Source organism: Haemorhous mexicanus, chromosome 3 (genome assembly GCF_027477595.1).
Source record: "Haemorhous mexicanus isolate bHaeMex1 chromosome 3, bHaeMex1.pri, whole genome shotgun sequence".
NCBI lineage: Eukaryota > Metazoa > Chordata > Aves > Passeriformes > Fringillidae > Haemorhous > Haemorhous mexicanus.
In genome coordinates, this window is record NC_082343.1 from 34,462,425 (window position 1) to 34,480,048 (window position 17,624).

At 41.4% G+C, this 17,624-nt stretch overlaps 1 protein-coding gene across 5 annotated transcripts in view; it reads right to left on the reverse strand.

Annotated features, from left to right (window-relative positions):
• The window catches only part of RASGRP3 (RAS guanyl releasing protein 3), a 58,797-nt gene that overhangs the window by 18,128 nt on the left and 23,045 nt on the right, over window positions 1-17,624 (reverse strand). For 3 of the 5 annotated variants that reach the window (XM_059841308.1, XM_059841309.1, XM_059841307.1), the window contains exons 2-9: window positions 10,653-10,845; window positions 9,022-9,124; window positions 8,320-8,382; window positions 7,014-7,145; window positions 5,990-6,137; window positions 4,266-4,439; window positions 3,733-3,849; window positions 3,152-3,427 (exon numbers count right to left, since the gene is read on the reverse strand). In XM_059841308.1, coding sequence (XP_059697291.1) covers window positions 3,152-3,427; window positions 3,733-3,849; window positions 4,266-4,439; window positions 5,990-6,137; window positions 7,014-7,145; window positions 8,320-8,382; window positions 9,022-9,124; window positions 10,653-10,722 — 1,083 coding nt within the window. In that variant the 5' untranslated portion in view covers window positions 10,723-10,845. The remainder of the gene's footprint in view (window positions 1-3,151; window positions 3,428-3,732; window positions 3,850-4,265; window positions 4,440-5,989; window positions 6,138-7,013; window positions 7,146-8,319; window positions 8,383-9,021; window positions 9,125-10,652; window positions 10,846-17,624) is intronic. The other 2 variants (XM_059841310.1, XM_059841312.1) reach the window with 1 other exon arrangement.

Consider the following 17,624-nt stretch of genomic DNA (forward strand, 5'->3'; position numbering starts at 1 on the left):
TAAGTATCCTTATTAAATATAAGTTTTCTAACAGCAAAACTTAAAGCTGCTTTTCCTCTCTGCTGCACTGCCAAGCTTGTGTTTAGGTCCTCTTTCACTACATCTTAGCTCCACGTGGTACAGAAGCAGGTACAAGGTTCGGTGAAGGTGGAGCAAGCGTGGCCAGTAAGTCAGGAAAGGAGGAATAATCACAGACCAAGAGCAATCATGCACTAAGAACTGAGTCCATCTTCCCGTAATGTACTCTGGCTCACTGGCTGCTGAATTGTAACACATGGACTTTTCACTTGCCCTTGTAACTCTGACTCATTTACTCAGCCCAAGGCAGGACTTGCATCCCCCTCAGCTTTGGTAGTCTCCTGTGCCAGTAAACCTGGCATGTGTCCCTGCTGTCCATGCACCAAAACTTTCCCTTGTTTGTGGCATGCTAACTTCCATGCAAAATGCTGGCTTCTTTCAGCTGCTTGCTCAAAGCTAAAATTCTGGGAGCTAGAAGCTGACTTTTTATGCTTACAAAAAGATGAGCTGGGGTGGAGGGGTGAAAGCAGACTCCAAGTTTGTGTGCAGACATTTAAGGCATGAGAAGACCGACTTTCCAAACTGCTGACAGTTCAGCAGCTATCACTGGAACCAAGAGTCCTCTTGTTCCCCAAGAACCCTTTTGGTCTATACTCAAAATAGCATCTTTAAAATGACTGTAAGCCCCTTGAGGATTTGGCCTGAAGTTTACTACCCACCTCTCACCCAACCATTTAACCCAAGTTCTTACTTCATAGTTCTTATCAAAGTCTTCCCAAACATCACCATTTCCAAGCCACTTGAAAGGTCTCATCTCCCTTAGAGCAAATAGGACTCTACCACTGAGGAAGGGAAAAAATGGGCCAAATTCCCAATTCCCACATGCCCATGAAATGTCCATTTTATCTTTTTGTGCAAGTTGTTGGACTAGCAAGCCAGAGCCCAGTGATTGACTTGTCAAGCAAGCACAGGCTAGGCACTTGCTAAGTGTGGTGTAAAAGGCAACACTGCAAGGGAGGGAGGCCAGGCAAGGGATTTACACATTGCTTATCAGGACAAGAGAGCAACCAAAAGCTTGCCCAGATAAAAGCTGCTCAATGGCAAAACAGCAGAAGGGGAGAAACAGTTTGGTCAGCCAATTCACACACAACTGGAAAGCATTCCACACATTTATATTCATTTACTAGATTTGAAAGGGAGTTTCTCTAAATAAGGTAAAGATGGAAAAAAATTTTACAGTTGACATTAGAGAGATAAGACCTAGCAATAAAAGGATTTGTTAATTCTTCACGCTCTGAAAACTGAAGATGATGTAGGCAGCAGAGGAGGCCAAATCTGCTAACAGAACGTTTGCACATAGCAAGGTCAACTGTTCTTGGTTGTCAGCTCTTGTCAGCTTTGGGTTGCAACCCTTTTCTTGTCCTCTTTCTCTGAACTCAGCCAATGATTTAAAACTTTCTTTTCAACAAAAAGATCATCAGAAATATTTAATCTACAATATAAATCCATTATTTCTATTCAAGAGACTAGCATTAAAAAAAAAAAAAAGGTATTGTATTCATATACACTGATAAAGACAAAATCTACATACAGGAAGAAAAATGAGAATATTCATAATATGGTATGTATCAAAATTCTGTTCCAGAAACTTTTGATAGAAATTTGGTTTTTTTTCCCTTTCCAGAAGTCACCATTTTAAATCAATACTCCCACACAAACCTGCTTGATCCACAACTACATTTCCAGTGACTGTTGTTAAGACAGAATTACCCTGGAAAGGTTTTTGGTTCCTCACACCTGTCTACCTTATTTATAACCATTGATCAGGTCTGGAATCAACATTTCAGAATGCAGCTTCATTTTTTACTTTATCAGATTGGCTCAACTGTAACAAAGTCAGCAGAGTTATGAATGAATTCATCAGAGCATCACAAATGAGAGAGTACCCATCATGTACTCCATTACGTCTCCTAGTAAATGGAGTACACTGAAAGAAATACAAAAATACAAATAAAATCCCTGTCATTTTGCTGAAAAAAAAAGAAAACAAGGAAAAAATTTAAAAATGGAAAACCAGATGCATTATGTGAGCTCAGGCTGATACAATGATGAATGTATGAAGACCTGCAAGGTCTTTAAAAAATCTTTAGCTTTCTGCTCCTTTTGGGAAACAGGCTGTCACCAAGAAGAGAGAACAGCCAATGAAAGTGGTAGCAGCAGTTCAGCTTCCATCTCTCACTTCATATTGTCTAATTTCTATCCTTTTGGACTCACTTTTTTATTGCTCAGTTCCCTAAAGCCTGAGGTTCCACTTCCCCCTATTCAAAGCCAAGCTTGTAAGAAATGACCAGGAAGGGAAAGAGTGTCACAAGAAAGCAGCTCTCAGTCATTATGAAAACAAAACAAGACAGTAAATATCTGCCTTTAGAGTTCAAAATTTAAGTCAAAGGATTATTGCAGGTTCAACATCTGGTGCCTGCTCTTTCCTGTCCCACTAATCAGGATTAAGACTTGTTCCCAGGTTGTTCCAAACAAGGCACAATTGAAGGAGGTTTTCCAAATTCCCCAAACTTTCCCAGCCCTCATCACAGTGAAGCCATAGGTATATCCACACCAGCTTGGTTTCTCCAAGCTCAGACTCATATTTGTCAGCTTCCTTAGTGTAAAGCTCTGTACCTGATCAGTCCCAGTATAAATCCATCACATTTTATTCAAGATAACTGTGTCACAAGGAAAGCACAGGGGAGCAAATTGGAATGATGCTCAGGCTGGAATTTCTCTCACGTGTTGATGCCAGCATGTCTCCCAGTTGTTCCAGAGGAGACATAAACCTCCATCCGAAGTAGTCAGAACTGAGTTTTACTTCTAACATAAATACAGCCCTCCCTCTGTCATTCTTAAAAGAGGTAATCTGTAACAATTCTGTTGCTGCTTCCAGCCATCCCATACGACTGCACTAAAACTCTTTGACTTTCTTAACACTTCATGTGAACTTGTTTCTGTTTTGTATTTTTTCCCTTTTCTTTTTCAAAACTGAGATTAAAATATGCACTTAACTTTATAGATATGAGTATTCCTACGGACACTCAACATTTGAATCACGGCAGTGGATTGAAAAATGTTCAATACTTACAGTTAGCAGGTTAATTAAATCCAAATTGGGCTCTAAATGATGAGAAGCAGTTTGCAGGGAAACCAGTTCACTCAAGGTGATGGAAAGCTGCTGCATTTTCACTATGTTAACTTTGTTCTCATCTATCCAATCAGGAAAAATGACATGGACAGCAATCAAGTCTTTCAAATGGACTCCTAAGATAGGAATTTTGAAGCCATCACAGTCAGCAAAAGCCTTGCGGTAGTTGCAGTAGTTTCCATTGGAAGAGACCAGCTCTGTCATTTCGTTCCAGTCCTACAAATAGCCAGAGAAGCAAGTCCCTGTGAAAGCATTCATTGCATTTCCCTAATCTGTTTTAAATGAACACAACTCCTCTCATGGTGTTGACAGTGCTAATTTCCTCTCTGGCACAGGCACTCAACCAGGGTATGTCTGTGAGCTTATCCTGCTCCATTGAGAGGAATGCAAGCCAGTGCCCTTCAGGATGCTCTGCCATGATCCAAATATTGTGCTGGTGAGACACCTGCCCTGCAGAACCCATCAGACCTCAAAGAGGTGCTGTTCCCCTCAATATGTCTGTATTCTGGAGTCCATCATACCTTTGTGACTTCTGAGGACAGGTGAGAATGAGTCTCTTTCAGGCGAGAAATAGAGCTGTGGCTTAGACCTCCCACCACTGCCATCAGTGTGTTGAAGTTCTGGAGGTGAAGGAGCTTCTGCAGGAGAGATTAATCATGCATAATTAAAAATTAACAAAATACAAGCAGCAGCTACTCAATGTCACACACAGCAAGTTCAGTGAGACAACCCATCACAGCTAAAGCACAAACCAATAAACCAGGGCACATAACAGAATGGTTCAGCATTTCATTTTTTTAATTAGGTCAGGTGCAGAAGAAGCACACAATAGTGACAATTGCCAACTGGAATAAAACAAAGAAAACATTTATAAAGTTATGTCTGCTAGCTAAAAAATGCAGGCACCCCACACCTGAACAACTAACCTCCAGTGATATTGAACAGGCTATTCCCTGAGGAAATCACACAAAGAGCATCAGCTGATTTGTTTACTTTAATCTCCATTTATATTCCTGCTTTGTACTGAAGAAAAAGACTCATCTGCAAGACTTACCTGTGCAACATTGATAAACTTGGTGATTACTTCTGCTCTTTGCTGAGGTGTTGGTTTGCTGAGAACCATGAGCTGGACCCATTTAGAGATACCATTAAATAAAGCAATAGATCTCTCCAAAGTAGGATTGTTTTCCAAGCAGCCATGGATGACATAGCTTTGGTAATCTGTGAACTAACAGAGGAAAGACACTTGGAATAAAACAGTGGACAAACTGGAGAATCAAACGGAAACTTTGATACTTTTCTTTCTAAAGCTTCTCTTGTTTAGAAAGTGACCATGATTCAGTGTCAGCAGACCCTGCTGCACAACATCTCCTCCTTAAAATCTTTTTGCTGTTGTTTTGGTGTGGCTTTTCCTTAAATGTCAATTTACAACTTGTTCGTGTGTCAGAAATACAGAAGCCTGCAAGATGAGTGTGATTGCCACTTCCATCTTTCCCATAATTTGCTCAACACATTTTATTCTATATTTGACACCTTCAAGCCACGGTACTCTATAGGATCCCAAGAATTAAATTTCCCTGAATATTTGAAAAACAGTTTTAAGCTATCCCTTAAAAGGAGGTTTTCAGTAATTTAGGACATAATTTCAGCTTGTGTAAGGAGTTGCTAGCGATGCCAGACAAGATGGGTTTAGCTGATCAAAACCAGTCTGCTAGGAAAACATGAGGGCATATACTCCAACACAACAGATGCTTGTCTCCTAGCTGCAGATAGACAGTATTTCAGTGTTCAGATAATTTGATTTTTTTTTTTTTTGTTATAGTTAATGCTGCCCTTCCTTCTCCCCCATTTTTTTTAACAGTTAAAACCAAACACAGGATTCAGACTAATCATGTTCTGCAATTACATATCTTTGAGAGAGCAAGTGGTACAAGATCAATTAACTATTGCTGGTTGCAGAGAATCATCTGTGACAGCAAAATTCAAGCTGAAGAATTAACAGAGAAGCTAGAAAGAGCAGGGGGGGAAAAAGAAAATTCATTGCAGATTTGAGTTTTCTTCCTGGAATCCCCAAAGGAATTCAAATGCATCCTTAATCTAATTAGAAATCCATGCCTTTTTTCTTGTCCTTCCCTCCTTCTTTGAGGTCAGCATTGCATGGATCACAGTAGGGTGTTTTCCTACAATTTGAAGTTTAGAGTGATTAACCTTTGATCATAATTAAGCAACATCAAAAGTGATTCTATTTAGACTGGCCTCAGCTCCTCATTGATCTCTTTTTCCTTCCTCCCTTGAAACAAACAAAAAAACCCACACATTTTTCTTGGTTTGGGAGTTTGATTTCTCTCATGCTTCTGAACACTTTAAAAAAAGTCTCGTTTGTCATCTTGAGAACTTACTGCTTCCATTTGCCACCTGATACTGTAACACCACGTGACCCTTTCAGATGGATATTTGCCAGCAGAAACCAGCACTTCTTTTGACATTTGTCTTTCTATTTGTTTTGTTTTAGCTCCAACTTCAGTTTTTATCCACATTTGCCTCTTGCCCTTGTACAAACCTCTGTGAAAAGAAGCAACTGTGCCTGAATTTCCCTCAGTGTCAAAAATCATCAGGCACAAAAAGGTCCAGGAAGTGCATGGCTATGTATATCATGTGAGAGAGTATAAAGATTCACTACACTGGAATGTTGGGAAAAAAGTCATAAATGTGAAATCATGTGAACACTCTTTAAAGACAGGCTCCTAATTGCAAGTGACAAAGTTGTGGGCTTCTTACAGAAATTCTCCTAAAAGATTTATGCTCCAGAAAAGTGAGATGTTCAGCTAGCTCAATGGGCTCCAGATGGTCAAACAGCAGGCAGGCTTTTCCTTTCTTGGAAATCTTCTTCCTCTGTGTAACTCTTCTCATCCAGTCATAGGAAGGACTGCAACAGAATAGGAATAAGTCTCAGTTCTGCTTGGGTGCATTCAGTGCAGGCCACAGCTGGAATGTGTCATGTAAAACTGACCACTAAATAATAGCAGGTTTCCATCACAACAAAAGGACAAGATATTCTTCCCCATGATACAGGAAGCCATAATTAAAGATGCTTTAAAATACAGGGACAGCTGAAAACAAATTCTGATACAGAATAAAAACATACTTGAATAATATCAAGGATTAATTTTTCCTCTGTAAGTCCACAGGTCCCAGAAGTAATGGAACAACAGAGACAGCCAAATACTGTGCATGTGCCATGTTTTAAAAGAAAAATCTACAGTATCAGATGAGAGGCAAAAGCATGTCTGGTGATGTTTAAAAAGTAACTTGCATTCCAGCTTGTCAAGGAAATACTAGTTGTAATCATTTTGATGCAATTCAACTACATATATGAATGCTAAAAATTCTCTAGTTAAATAATAGACAATATTGCAAAAAACTAACAAATCATGGATGTGAAGACAAGAAAGCTTCCCTGGGAAGATCCAAGATTTACACAGCATGCCAGTCACTACATTGCTGGCTATTTTGTATGAAAACTTGTAGAAAAAAAGTAATACTAATACTTAATTGGCTCGTGGCTTATCAGAAAAATAATTTATTTTCTGTTTCTCTGAAAAATTTACATACAGGTGGGAATCTTCTCCTTACTGTGTAACTATAACTTCAAATTTTTAGTAGCTTCAAATTTAAAGACAATTTTGGAAGTGCTATTTTTACTCTCTCAAGATCAAAATGGGCCTTAATAATTTTGTACTTTGTACAGAACTAGAATTCTGCTGTTCCAGAAACAAAGGTGTCTTTGACATGACATCCTTACATGCTGGAGATATCAATAAGATGGATGTGATCCTCATATCCAAGCTGGCTGGCTACTTCTTGAAACTCTTCAGTCAAACGAATCAGCCCAAGATCCAAGTTAAACTCTGCAGGAAATTCCAAAATCCAGTATCTGAAATCCACAGACAGCAGTTAAGAGATGCCCAGAGACTCAGCTATAGCATTCAGTGGCTGCATGTATTTTCCACACATTTTTTCCATAGGACTTATTTCAGGTCCACTGTTTAGACAGAGAGAGTGAACTCAGCCTGCTTCTTCCATAATTATTTGTGACACTGAAATGGCAAAAGCCACTTTATCTTTTAATTTTTTTTGCCTAACTCACAACAGCACAAGAGAGCAGCATTCCATTGAAATGGAAAATTAAAGTGATGTCTCAGGTGACACCCACAGGAGGCACACAGAGTGCCCTGACTCTGGCTGCCAGGACACCCAGATAACACTTGCACTTTGTCCCTGTCCAAGTGAGACAACTTTGTCTGCCCAGAAAAGATTTTTCAATGGAAATGCAAACATGCATTTGAGTGGCAGTTCCACCAGGATAACTGTGGGAAGCAGATGTAAGCCACGTAAGCTTACATTTAAAGCATGCAAGCCCCCTCCTCTATGTAAGGGGGAGAGGAAAAGGCTTTATCAGCCCTGACTTCAGTAACCCCCCTCATTTTTTTCTCAGTGATGTAACTTCATCCAGAGGAAGAAGGAAACAGCATTTGAGTGAAGCAAGTTATATCATGATAACTTAAAAGTTCATGCTTTCTCTTTTACAGAGAAATGTTCCTACTTGAGAACAGCCCAACACATGAAAGCTTTCCCATGGAAACAAGGCCAGAGCAGCTGTTTCAAGGTTTGGAACACACCCAGTGTGTAACAGCTTCGGCATCACTGACACACTCCTGTCACCATAAATTATGGAGGGATTGCAAGGGGTTGCATGAACTGAAGTCTACAACCCAGAGACAATTGTCTTCTCCCACACTGAGTTACAGCTGGGAGCAAAATGTGTCTCCCCTCTGGGTAGCACTGAACTTGTCCTCTCTGAGAGGCTGATAAATCATAACACTCTTGAGCCAGATAAATAATAACACAAGTTTTCTGTCTGCTTTTTAGCTTGATGCAGTTAAGTGACTTAAAGGCTGGATGGCTCAACTTAATTGTTTTAAAAACAGAGAAATTCCCTCTTCAATCTAGAATGGAGACCAAGTAAAAAACCCAAACAAACAAAATTACATTGATGGTATTAACAGAACCATGAATCCAAAATGCTAGAGGACCAGAAGTGCATTTACCTCATGAAGTAGCAGATTTTCAATCTGAATTCATTGCAGTTCTCCCCGTCAGCATCTCTATAAGTATGTCAGCTAAAGAAAGCTTTGTGTGCCTTGACTCAGCAATGTTGTTTTTGTTCACTGGAGGCTGATATTAGAGCAGCTGAATCTATCAAAAAGTATCAAACTTTTCTTCTAGAGATAACCACTTTATGCCTCTGGTGTTTCATTCACTTTCACAACATCATAGGGGACAGAGACTATTTCCTGGCTGCCCCCTTTTTTTCCCCCTATCAAAAATGCCTCTATTCTACAATTCTGAATATTTTGCTGAGAGGTTTCTTGCCAGCTCTGGCTAACCAAATATGATAATTGTTATGATAACTGAGGTAAGAAGTATAAATGACACGTAGGTAGTTAGATATCACTGAAAATTCATAGCACTCAAAGGTCAACCTGCTGTGATACTCTTGAAAAATTGTCTTGGCCTCACATGTGCAGTTATTCAGGGTTGATGCAAAGTTAATATTCTTGTACATATGTAGAAAACCTACAAAGTCTTTATGCATGAGCATAAAGAAGCTCACAAACTCACACCTTTTAAGCTGAAAAAATTCACCTCTAAACCTTGTTTGTCATTGATTAATTGGCACATTTTTACAAGCAGTCAGGAAAACAATCTGCTTTTGTAATGGCAATTTGCAGCACTTTGTGAAAGGATATGTGGACAGAAGCTTGCCAGCCAGCTCTGTGGAAGGCAGATACCACCGGTGCATTAAAAGAAAGGTTCTTGGCAAATGGCTGGAGCACGGGTTTCCTTTGTCATCTGCAAAAGAGAAACGATGAGCTAACCCCACCATAAAAGAGGGGAGCTTTTTACTCTTCAAGCACAGTCAGACAGAAAGGATCAAAAGTGGAAGTGTTGGCTTGTTACCTAACAAAAAGGTAGGAAAGAACAACAGGGCACAAAAATGCCCCTCGAACAGCAACTTGCTAGAATGCAGTGAGTGTTATTTAAACAAAGGAAAAAACCCAGACCAGTTCAGATAACAGGCCACAGCTAAACAAAATATAGGGCATGGGCAGCACTGTGCTAAACATTATGGAAAGACAGTGCCAGTAATCTAAGGGACAAATCCAAAGTTGGTCCTGCAAGAGGGGGGAAGACGATTTAGGTTGTACAACTACATCCTATATTTATTTTATTGCAGCTTTATAGCTTTAAGTTAGGAGTTAAATTATTTTGAAAAATGGATCTGCTTGGAGGAATTTAATGTTAAAGCAGCGCCTAGCACCTTACATCTGTGCCTAAGGTCACATCTCCAGCTGCCTAACAGAGACCCTTGTGTCCTTGCAGTGTAGCCACTGAAACTACACAAAGTTCTTCCCTGGCAGACTGGCTGACCACCAGTCTTCCCCAGCATCTGCAATGTTGGATTATTCTCTGTCACTTTTTTTGAAGACAGTAGATGATGTGATGTACGAAAACGGGAGCCACACCTGGGCTATGCTTGTCAAGGAGTGTGTGCACAAGAAGAAACACTATTTCCAACAGACAGCAAGTGCATGGGCTCTGCTAATACTTAAAGGAAGTTCTAGAGCAACCAGTTTGATGGTGGCCTACAGAAATGGATGTGTGGGATTCACTGCAGCAAGGTCTGTCCTTACATCAATTGTTCAATCTCTCTCACCTTTAGATACTCGCTTCTCTCCACATGGCATACAAAATTAGTATTTCCTTCCAATCAAAAGTTGTCCTGCATCTCCAGGGAATCTAAATGTAGCTTTGTGAATCAAAGCCCTGTTTGAAAACACTTAAGCCCATCTGTGAACTCATTTGACTGTAATGTGATATATGTCATGATTAATAGTGTTCTGGATCAAGTTCTTTTTCATCACTTCTTTCCCTCAGACCTGGTACATCACATTTTAATAAGAGTAAAAAGATTACATGAGCCTTAGGTCATATTCTTACCAATTGTTGCATGATGATTTGGAAAACCTTTAAAAAAATGACTGGTCAAAACCACAGCTGTGTAACCACTCAAGACAAAGATCAATGCCAGAAATAACTCCTTAAATAATTCATCCAAACATTTCTCTTGGTAAAGGCCAGCATTGCAGAAACCACCATACCCACAACTGGGCATTATTTGTATTAAGAAAATTTAATACAGTATGCAGGTGATTAAAATTCTGGCTTGCATGATTCTGGGCCAAATTGAAACATGGAAAATTTTACAGAACAGAAATGTTCTTAGCCAAGAGAAAGACTGGCTAAACCAGAGAACAGCAGGATTTCTATTAAAAGATTAATTTCAATAACTACAAAATAAAATATTGAAAGAGCATACCAAACATTTCAATACAAGTGTTCAAAAGCTCATCTAATGTTGCAGCCTTTCCAAGAGTGTTTGACCCCATTGTCTTTTAATCGTTGTCAAAAAATAAGAGACATTTTCACCAAGTAGAAGGATGCTTCTTCAAATGCCCAGCTTTTTCACTTTATTTTGTTGGTTGCATTCTTAGCTGGACTTCAATGAAAATCTGAAGAAAGTAAAAGAAATCATAATTACATGACTATATGGAAGAATTCTCAGGATGCAATGCTTACAGTTCAACTCATCTTTTCTATAAACTGCTTTTCTCCCCACATGATACAGAGCATGTGAAAGATTGCCATAAGCTCTCCCTACATTCCAGCTTGTGTTTCTAAGCATTATCCAATTGTTTGTCCACTAGCACAAAATAAATCCATAGCTGGGGTCATAAAACAAACACCAGATGGCAAATGAGGGCCTGCATGTACAGTGACGCACATTTTGTTCAAGTCCTTCTATTTACACTTGATAAGTCACTTGTTGTTAATAACCCTGCTTCTATGTTTTTAAGCATAACCATTTTTCCCCCTGAGGTTACTGGTTCATGATAATGCTAATGGTCTTAATTGGCCCAGACCACACAAAGTGTTTAATGAAGTTCATAGCAAACATTAAACTAGGAGGCAATTTTTCAAAGGACCTTAAGATCAGCTTTTACAAATAAAATAAATCTTCCCACAGTAGCTGGGCAGTCACAGAGACCCAAACACAAAAACTTCTAAATTTTATTAGACATCGACTACGCATTCAAATACCAAATATCCTCTTACCTGAAGATGCACAGAATACAAGTTTTCAGAAGGAATTTTGCAGGTTATATTTAAAGAACAAATCAGTACTTTATTGTCTATCTGTGACTAAGCCCCACTACTGCCTCATCACACCAAGTGTTTGAAATGTGACAAACAAGTACATCCAGCAACTTATCCAGAAAACGAAAAGCCAAGAGTAGAACTAAAACAGTCCTTGAAGTGAAACAACACAGGAATTTGGGAAATTCATTTTCAGAAGTCATTGCCCATAACAACAGCTTTTTAAAGCTGGTCATGCAAAGCACTGGTGAACTACATACCTGCTTTAATTCACCCATAAATATCGAGTTTTCCAAACCCAGTGTATCACAGACCTCACACAGCAAAGCCAGTCCTGGTGGGACTGCCACTCTTCATCCTTTTTACAAAACCACCCTGACCTCCTTGCCCTGGCCAGTGCCACAATGACCACAGAGTGACACACTGAGCTGTGTCTCTGTCTGCCTGCAGCCCTGCAAATGTCACTGTGGTCCAGCCACCCAAGGGACACCAGGCAGTGGCACCTTTACTGGCCCTGCTGGTGCTGCTCCAGCCAGCCAGCCAGCTCACACCCACAGCACAGGCAGGTGTGCTCCTTCTTCAGCAGAAGCAGGGCCAGCACATCCTGACACAGCTCCCAGCTCCCAGAAAGAGGAGAAATCCCTTCTCATTCAGGGTAGGTCTGCACTACTGAGCTGATCATGCCCAGACTGGCCTGCAGCTCCATCAGTGAAGTGTCTCAAGCTCCCAGGCAGACTTGGCACGTGTAAGCTGCTCATTGCTGGCCTGTGCTAGCTGCCACCTGCACCTCATCTCCATTTAGGACACCGCTGACTGGCCAGGGGTGCTCTGGCAGCACAGTGCACTGCATCCCAGCACCTGGAATGTGTCCTGCACTGGACACTTCCTTATAGACCCAGAGCCCTGCAGTGCTGAGCCTGTTTGAAGCATGCAGCAGTGTTTTCCTCGGGAGAACTTCAAAATATTCAGCCAAAGATGCTCCTATGAGGAGCAGCTGAGAGAGTTGGCATTGTTCAGTCTGAAAAAGGGTAGACCGAGGGGAGACCTTACCACTCTCTAAAACTGCCTGAAAGGAGCTGGTAGCAGCTGGGGGTTGGCCTCTTCTCCCAGGGAACAAGCAAGAGAATGAGAGGAAATGGTCTCAAGTTCCACTAGGGGAGAAATTTAGATTGGATATTTGGGAAAACTTCTTCACTGGAAGGCTGGCCAAGCACAGGCTGCCCAGGGCATTGGCTGAGTCACCATCCCTGGAAGCATATAAAAGATGAGTAGATGTGGCACTTAGGGACATGGTTTGGTGATGGACTTGGCAGTGTTTTGTTAATGGTTGGATGTGATGATCTTAAAGTTGTCCTTTCCAACCTAAACAATCCTACGACTCTGTATTATTATTTTTAGATGTGTTCCTACAGCCAGGTTCTTTCTGGTCCCATCCAGCAATGGATTTAGATGTGACACCCCCTTCCCTGAAGCCAAGAGGATCCTGGAGGATGTAAGCACAGCTCATGGAACAGGGAGTTTCTACCAGGCAGTGCACACACAATGCCTCAGCCCAAGACAGCCAACAAACTTGACCAGAGAGGTGCAAACATTAGATCCTGCCCCTTCCTCCTAGGTGGAAGGAAGCACTCTCCTCTGAATTTGGTGGTGCAGAACCCCCTTTTGAAAGAACATCCCTGTTTTTTTAGGAATCACATAGAGATGCTGCTTGCAATGAACCGAGGGGAAACTAAACCAATCCTCTCACACAGCAGCAAACAGAGCCTGCACTTCAGGAAAAGGGGAGGTGAGTGCCCAGGGGTCTTGGCTTCGAGCCTGTGTAGCAGGTGGTGTCCAACAGGCTGGCTCTGGGGCTGGACTGGGCAGCCTCAACCCTTCAGCTAGAGCTGGGCTAACACTGAAACCCCAAGCTGTGTGACGTGGGCAAGAGAATGCAGAGAGATGTGTGACTCTCTAACCTCCGGGTCAGGCCACAAGAGCTGTGGTTACCCTAGGGTTAGGCTTTCTTCCCAAGACTCCTCATGTATTCAAAGTGAAAAATAAAAAAGTAAGCAGAGCATTTGTTTGGTTTGCTTTCAGAGTTAACCAACAGCTGTGCAGTGTTTTTAAGGATCACAACCTTGTACACTTAACCTTTGCTAGAATCCCACTTTGGGCATGTTTTCCCTTTTTGACCATACTCAAGTCCTTCTCTAAGTGCCTAAATAACTGGTGTAATTTCCACAAAGCCAGCTATCTAGCTCTTCCACATTAATCTGACTTAGGTTTTCTTTCAAGAGGAGAAAAATAAAATCATTTGCCATTTCAAAATATTTTTAGTCACTGCTTCAAAAAATTAAACGGGGAAAACCAATTTTATTTTCTGTCTAAGCCTAGAAAATTGTTGAGCATGAAATATAGGAGTGGAAGAGATTTGATATGGCTTTTAAATTTTGTTGGTATTCCCATTATCTGTAAAATATAGCTTAGGAGAGTATCATCTCTGTCTTCCACTGACAGCATAAAGGCAGCCCTATGGTAATTAAAAAGTAATGCCCTGGGTAAAATTGAAGGTTTGGTGTTTTTCTTAAATTTTACAACAACTACTAAAGTAGCAGACACCTAGATCCTGACATTACAGAGCTGTCCTCCCAAACAACCTATCAGACCTCTCAAGGTCAGAGCATTACTATAATAATGCTTCTTAAAGAAGAATAAAACATTTCCACCAAGTGAAGAACTGGCTGAAGGGGTCTTTGTCAAAACCTGATATCACATCTCTTGACTGCAGACTCCAAAACCCACAACCATCAATACTTGTGTGATCAAGCACTGCTGTTCTACAAAAACAATAAAGGAATTGTCTATAACCATGCCTCAGTGGTATCCAACCACACACCAGCACCTGTAGAGATGGATGAGTAAAATGCAACTCTAAATTTCATCTACATAAATTCAATAAGTTATATTCTGCCAACAGTTCACTGCAAGAAAGACACAAAATTAAAAATAAAATAGAATCATCACAAAGTATTTCTGCAAATAAAAAATTTACAATGTTTGAGATATGTGGCAATTATTAAAAAATTGATTGCCAAGAGTACAGTTGGACTTCCAAACAAAGATAACTTTGAGAATCTCTGCTCTCAGCTGCTTTCCAGCGTAACACTGAAATATCTTATTGCCATCCAGCTGTTTCAGGGAATAATTGCCCACTAGAATGAAACAAATACATTTTTGCCTTATAATGGAATTATAAATCTGATTTGGTTAACTGGGATTGATGTGGGCTGTTAAGGACACAAGAGGGACACAGTCCTCCACAGCCACCCATTCTCATTTCTTTATCAGGCCACTTGGAATTACAATCTCCCCTGCAAGTCTTGCTGGTAACCCACCACCTGCTGGGAAGGGATAATCAGGAATAGGTGAAGATTGCAACAGCAGCAATACCATCAACACAGACCTTAGCACTCACTCAAAGCCAACAGCTTTTTCTCCTTCATTTAGGCAATAGAAACAACCATAATATCCCTGTGAACCAAGTCATGCTGTCAGGCATGTCATGCTTTATTTTATGCAACATTTCTATCATGGGATGTGCACTTCCTCCCTAGGGGGAAAGCAGAATCAACTGCAGTGATGTGCTCAGAGGTTAGAAGCTTGCCATGGACTGAACTACAAAACATAGAGTTCCTTCCAAGTCCTGCCATCACCACAAGTGCCACATGCACATGGTTTATATGAGCAGATGGGTTTCCTTAATACTTTTGTGCAGTGTAATTGCATTTTGGGTTCAACATTTTGGAAGTCTTGAGATGCCGCTATTGTGGACTGTCCTGGTAGATTACTTGAAGCAAGGATGTAGGCTGTGAGCTCTTGAGACAGATGTGGTCAGGTGCAATACTTTAGTTTTTAGAAGAAAAAGGATACTTTGGCAGCAAACTTGCAATCTTATGCAAAAGCACCAAGTGATGTAAACAGGGTGGGCAGTATGAAGCCAAGGTTTAAATTAGTAAAACCAAAAGAATTCACTTCTGCTGATGGAGGCTGCTAAGGGGGGGTCCACACCCACAACCTACAGCAGTTTAAATAATATTAAAATGTCAAGCCTGTACAAATCCATGTGTGGGCACTCCATGTGTGGATTTCAGGCAATTGTATCGCTTACAGGTGCAAGCTAAATCAATAAGTCAGTTTTAAATAGGCTTAAATTTGACATATAGGGTAATATTTATTCAGCTAAATTAAATTCAAGCAGCTTTTTACTCAGGCCAAATTAAATGTACCTATAGTATTTTCCCCATTTATTAAAAGTGGGCTATTTTCCTTCTACTTAAAGACAATAAATGGAGGCACATGCAAAGAGTCCTTGATACAGAGGCACCTCTATGGGTCCCAGTTTATCCATAAACTTTCCAGAGGCTTGCACACATAAGACTTGTATTCTTTACAAGATTAGGGCATTCTTGGGGCTTTAAATAAGCCAGACCTCCCCTCCTCCAAGCCTGCACAACACATCAGTGAATGCTTGCATTAAACAGCTTCCACCTGGCAGCTGGAGAGCTGCTAAGTGGGAGCAGCTCAACAGGGAAATCCAATCAGTAGCAGTATGCAGAAAAAGAAGTTGAGAAGAAATGGTGAGTCTCATGAGAAAGTTGAGGGGTACCTTCCCTTGCTGCACCTCTTCGCATTAGTCTGTGCTAATCACATCCAGGGCAAGCTCTTCAGGACAGATGTCACCTGCTGCCCTGCAGATGTAATGGAGGCTCTCACAGTCAGACCCTTTCCTGTTATTAGTCTGCACAAATATTAGTGTAATGACCATAACAAGAATCCCAGCTGGGACTGCACCTTTGCCTACACAGATGCAAGCAAGACATCTGTTTGGGCTCAAGTCAGCACAGATCTTAGGCTGCCTACTGTGTGGCTCCTGGAGTTTGCTCTCTCCCAGCAGTTGTGTGTTTCTTGTAGCTGGGCAGGACCAGGTTATTTATTACACTGCACACAGCTCTATTTCTAGAAAATCTGAGCAAGTGACACAGGGGGTGGCATTTCTCCAGCGTGTGACACAGGCAGGAGCTGGACACAGGACAGGGCAGAGATGCTGGGCTGTCAGGCAGCCCAGTGCCACTGCTTGTGCCCAGCCCATGACCTCAGCACCACATGCAGCTGGCTGCAGGATGGCACATCTGGCTTACCAGTGACGTTTGTTGTGAGGAGCAGGGACACAGAACAAGGGAGACATTGTGGCACTGCTCCATGAATCCAAGATGCAAGTCTTGCTGTGGGCAGGAGAGGAATGAAAATGGAATATGGGAGTCCTGGGCTCATTCACCTTTGTTGCACACCTTCAGATCATAGTTACACAATGAACCACAGCAACTGGCTGCCTCCTATTGCTTTGATTCACTTTTTGTTTGTTTGTTTGCTTGTTTTTGGATCAAAGGAGAACTTCAAAAGGCACTGAACAACAGAGTGGGATGTCTGTGTTTGAAAAGAGGACAGGACAGGTACTCTGCTGGTGGCTAGCTGAAGCCAATCCTTCGGTGAGACAACCAGCAGTGCACGAGGTCAGGGTCTGTACTCAGCAGTTTCTCTCCACTGCTTCCCCCTTCTCACTCTGGTCCTATGCTCCAGCATGGGCTCTCTGTGGGCCACAGTCCCTTCAGAGGGGCACTTGCTCTTCCATGAACTTATCAATGGGCAAGAGGCTCTTCAGGGAAGTACCTGCTCTGCCACAGAGCACCTCCCTGTCCTCTGACCTTATTATTCCCTCTCTTCTTCCCTCCTCCTGTCCATTCCCTTGTTTTTTCCGTGTTTCCCCCTCCTCAGAATTTTCTGCCTTTTCTTAAATATGGTTTTCCCGAGGTGCCATGAGCTTGGCTGATGGTCTCAGCTGCATGGGGTCCCCTGCAAAGACAGCTGGAAGTGGCTGTGTCTGACACAGGCAGCCCCTGGCCTTCTCCCACAGAGGCCATTCCTGCAGACTCTCTGCTGCCAAACCCTTGCTATTTGCATCCAGTTTAGCCTCTAAGGGATGAGCACTTGTGCCTTAGCACAAAAGTATTCAAGTTACAAATACCCAAAATACGTTTTATTATGCTTAATTTTGAGAGAAGGCTCCACTAAGCTTAATATTTACTTTGCCAAG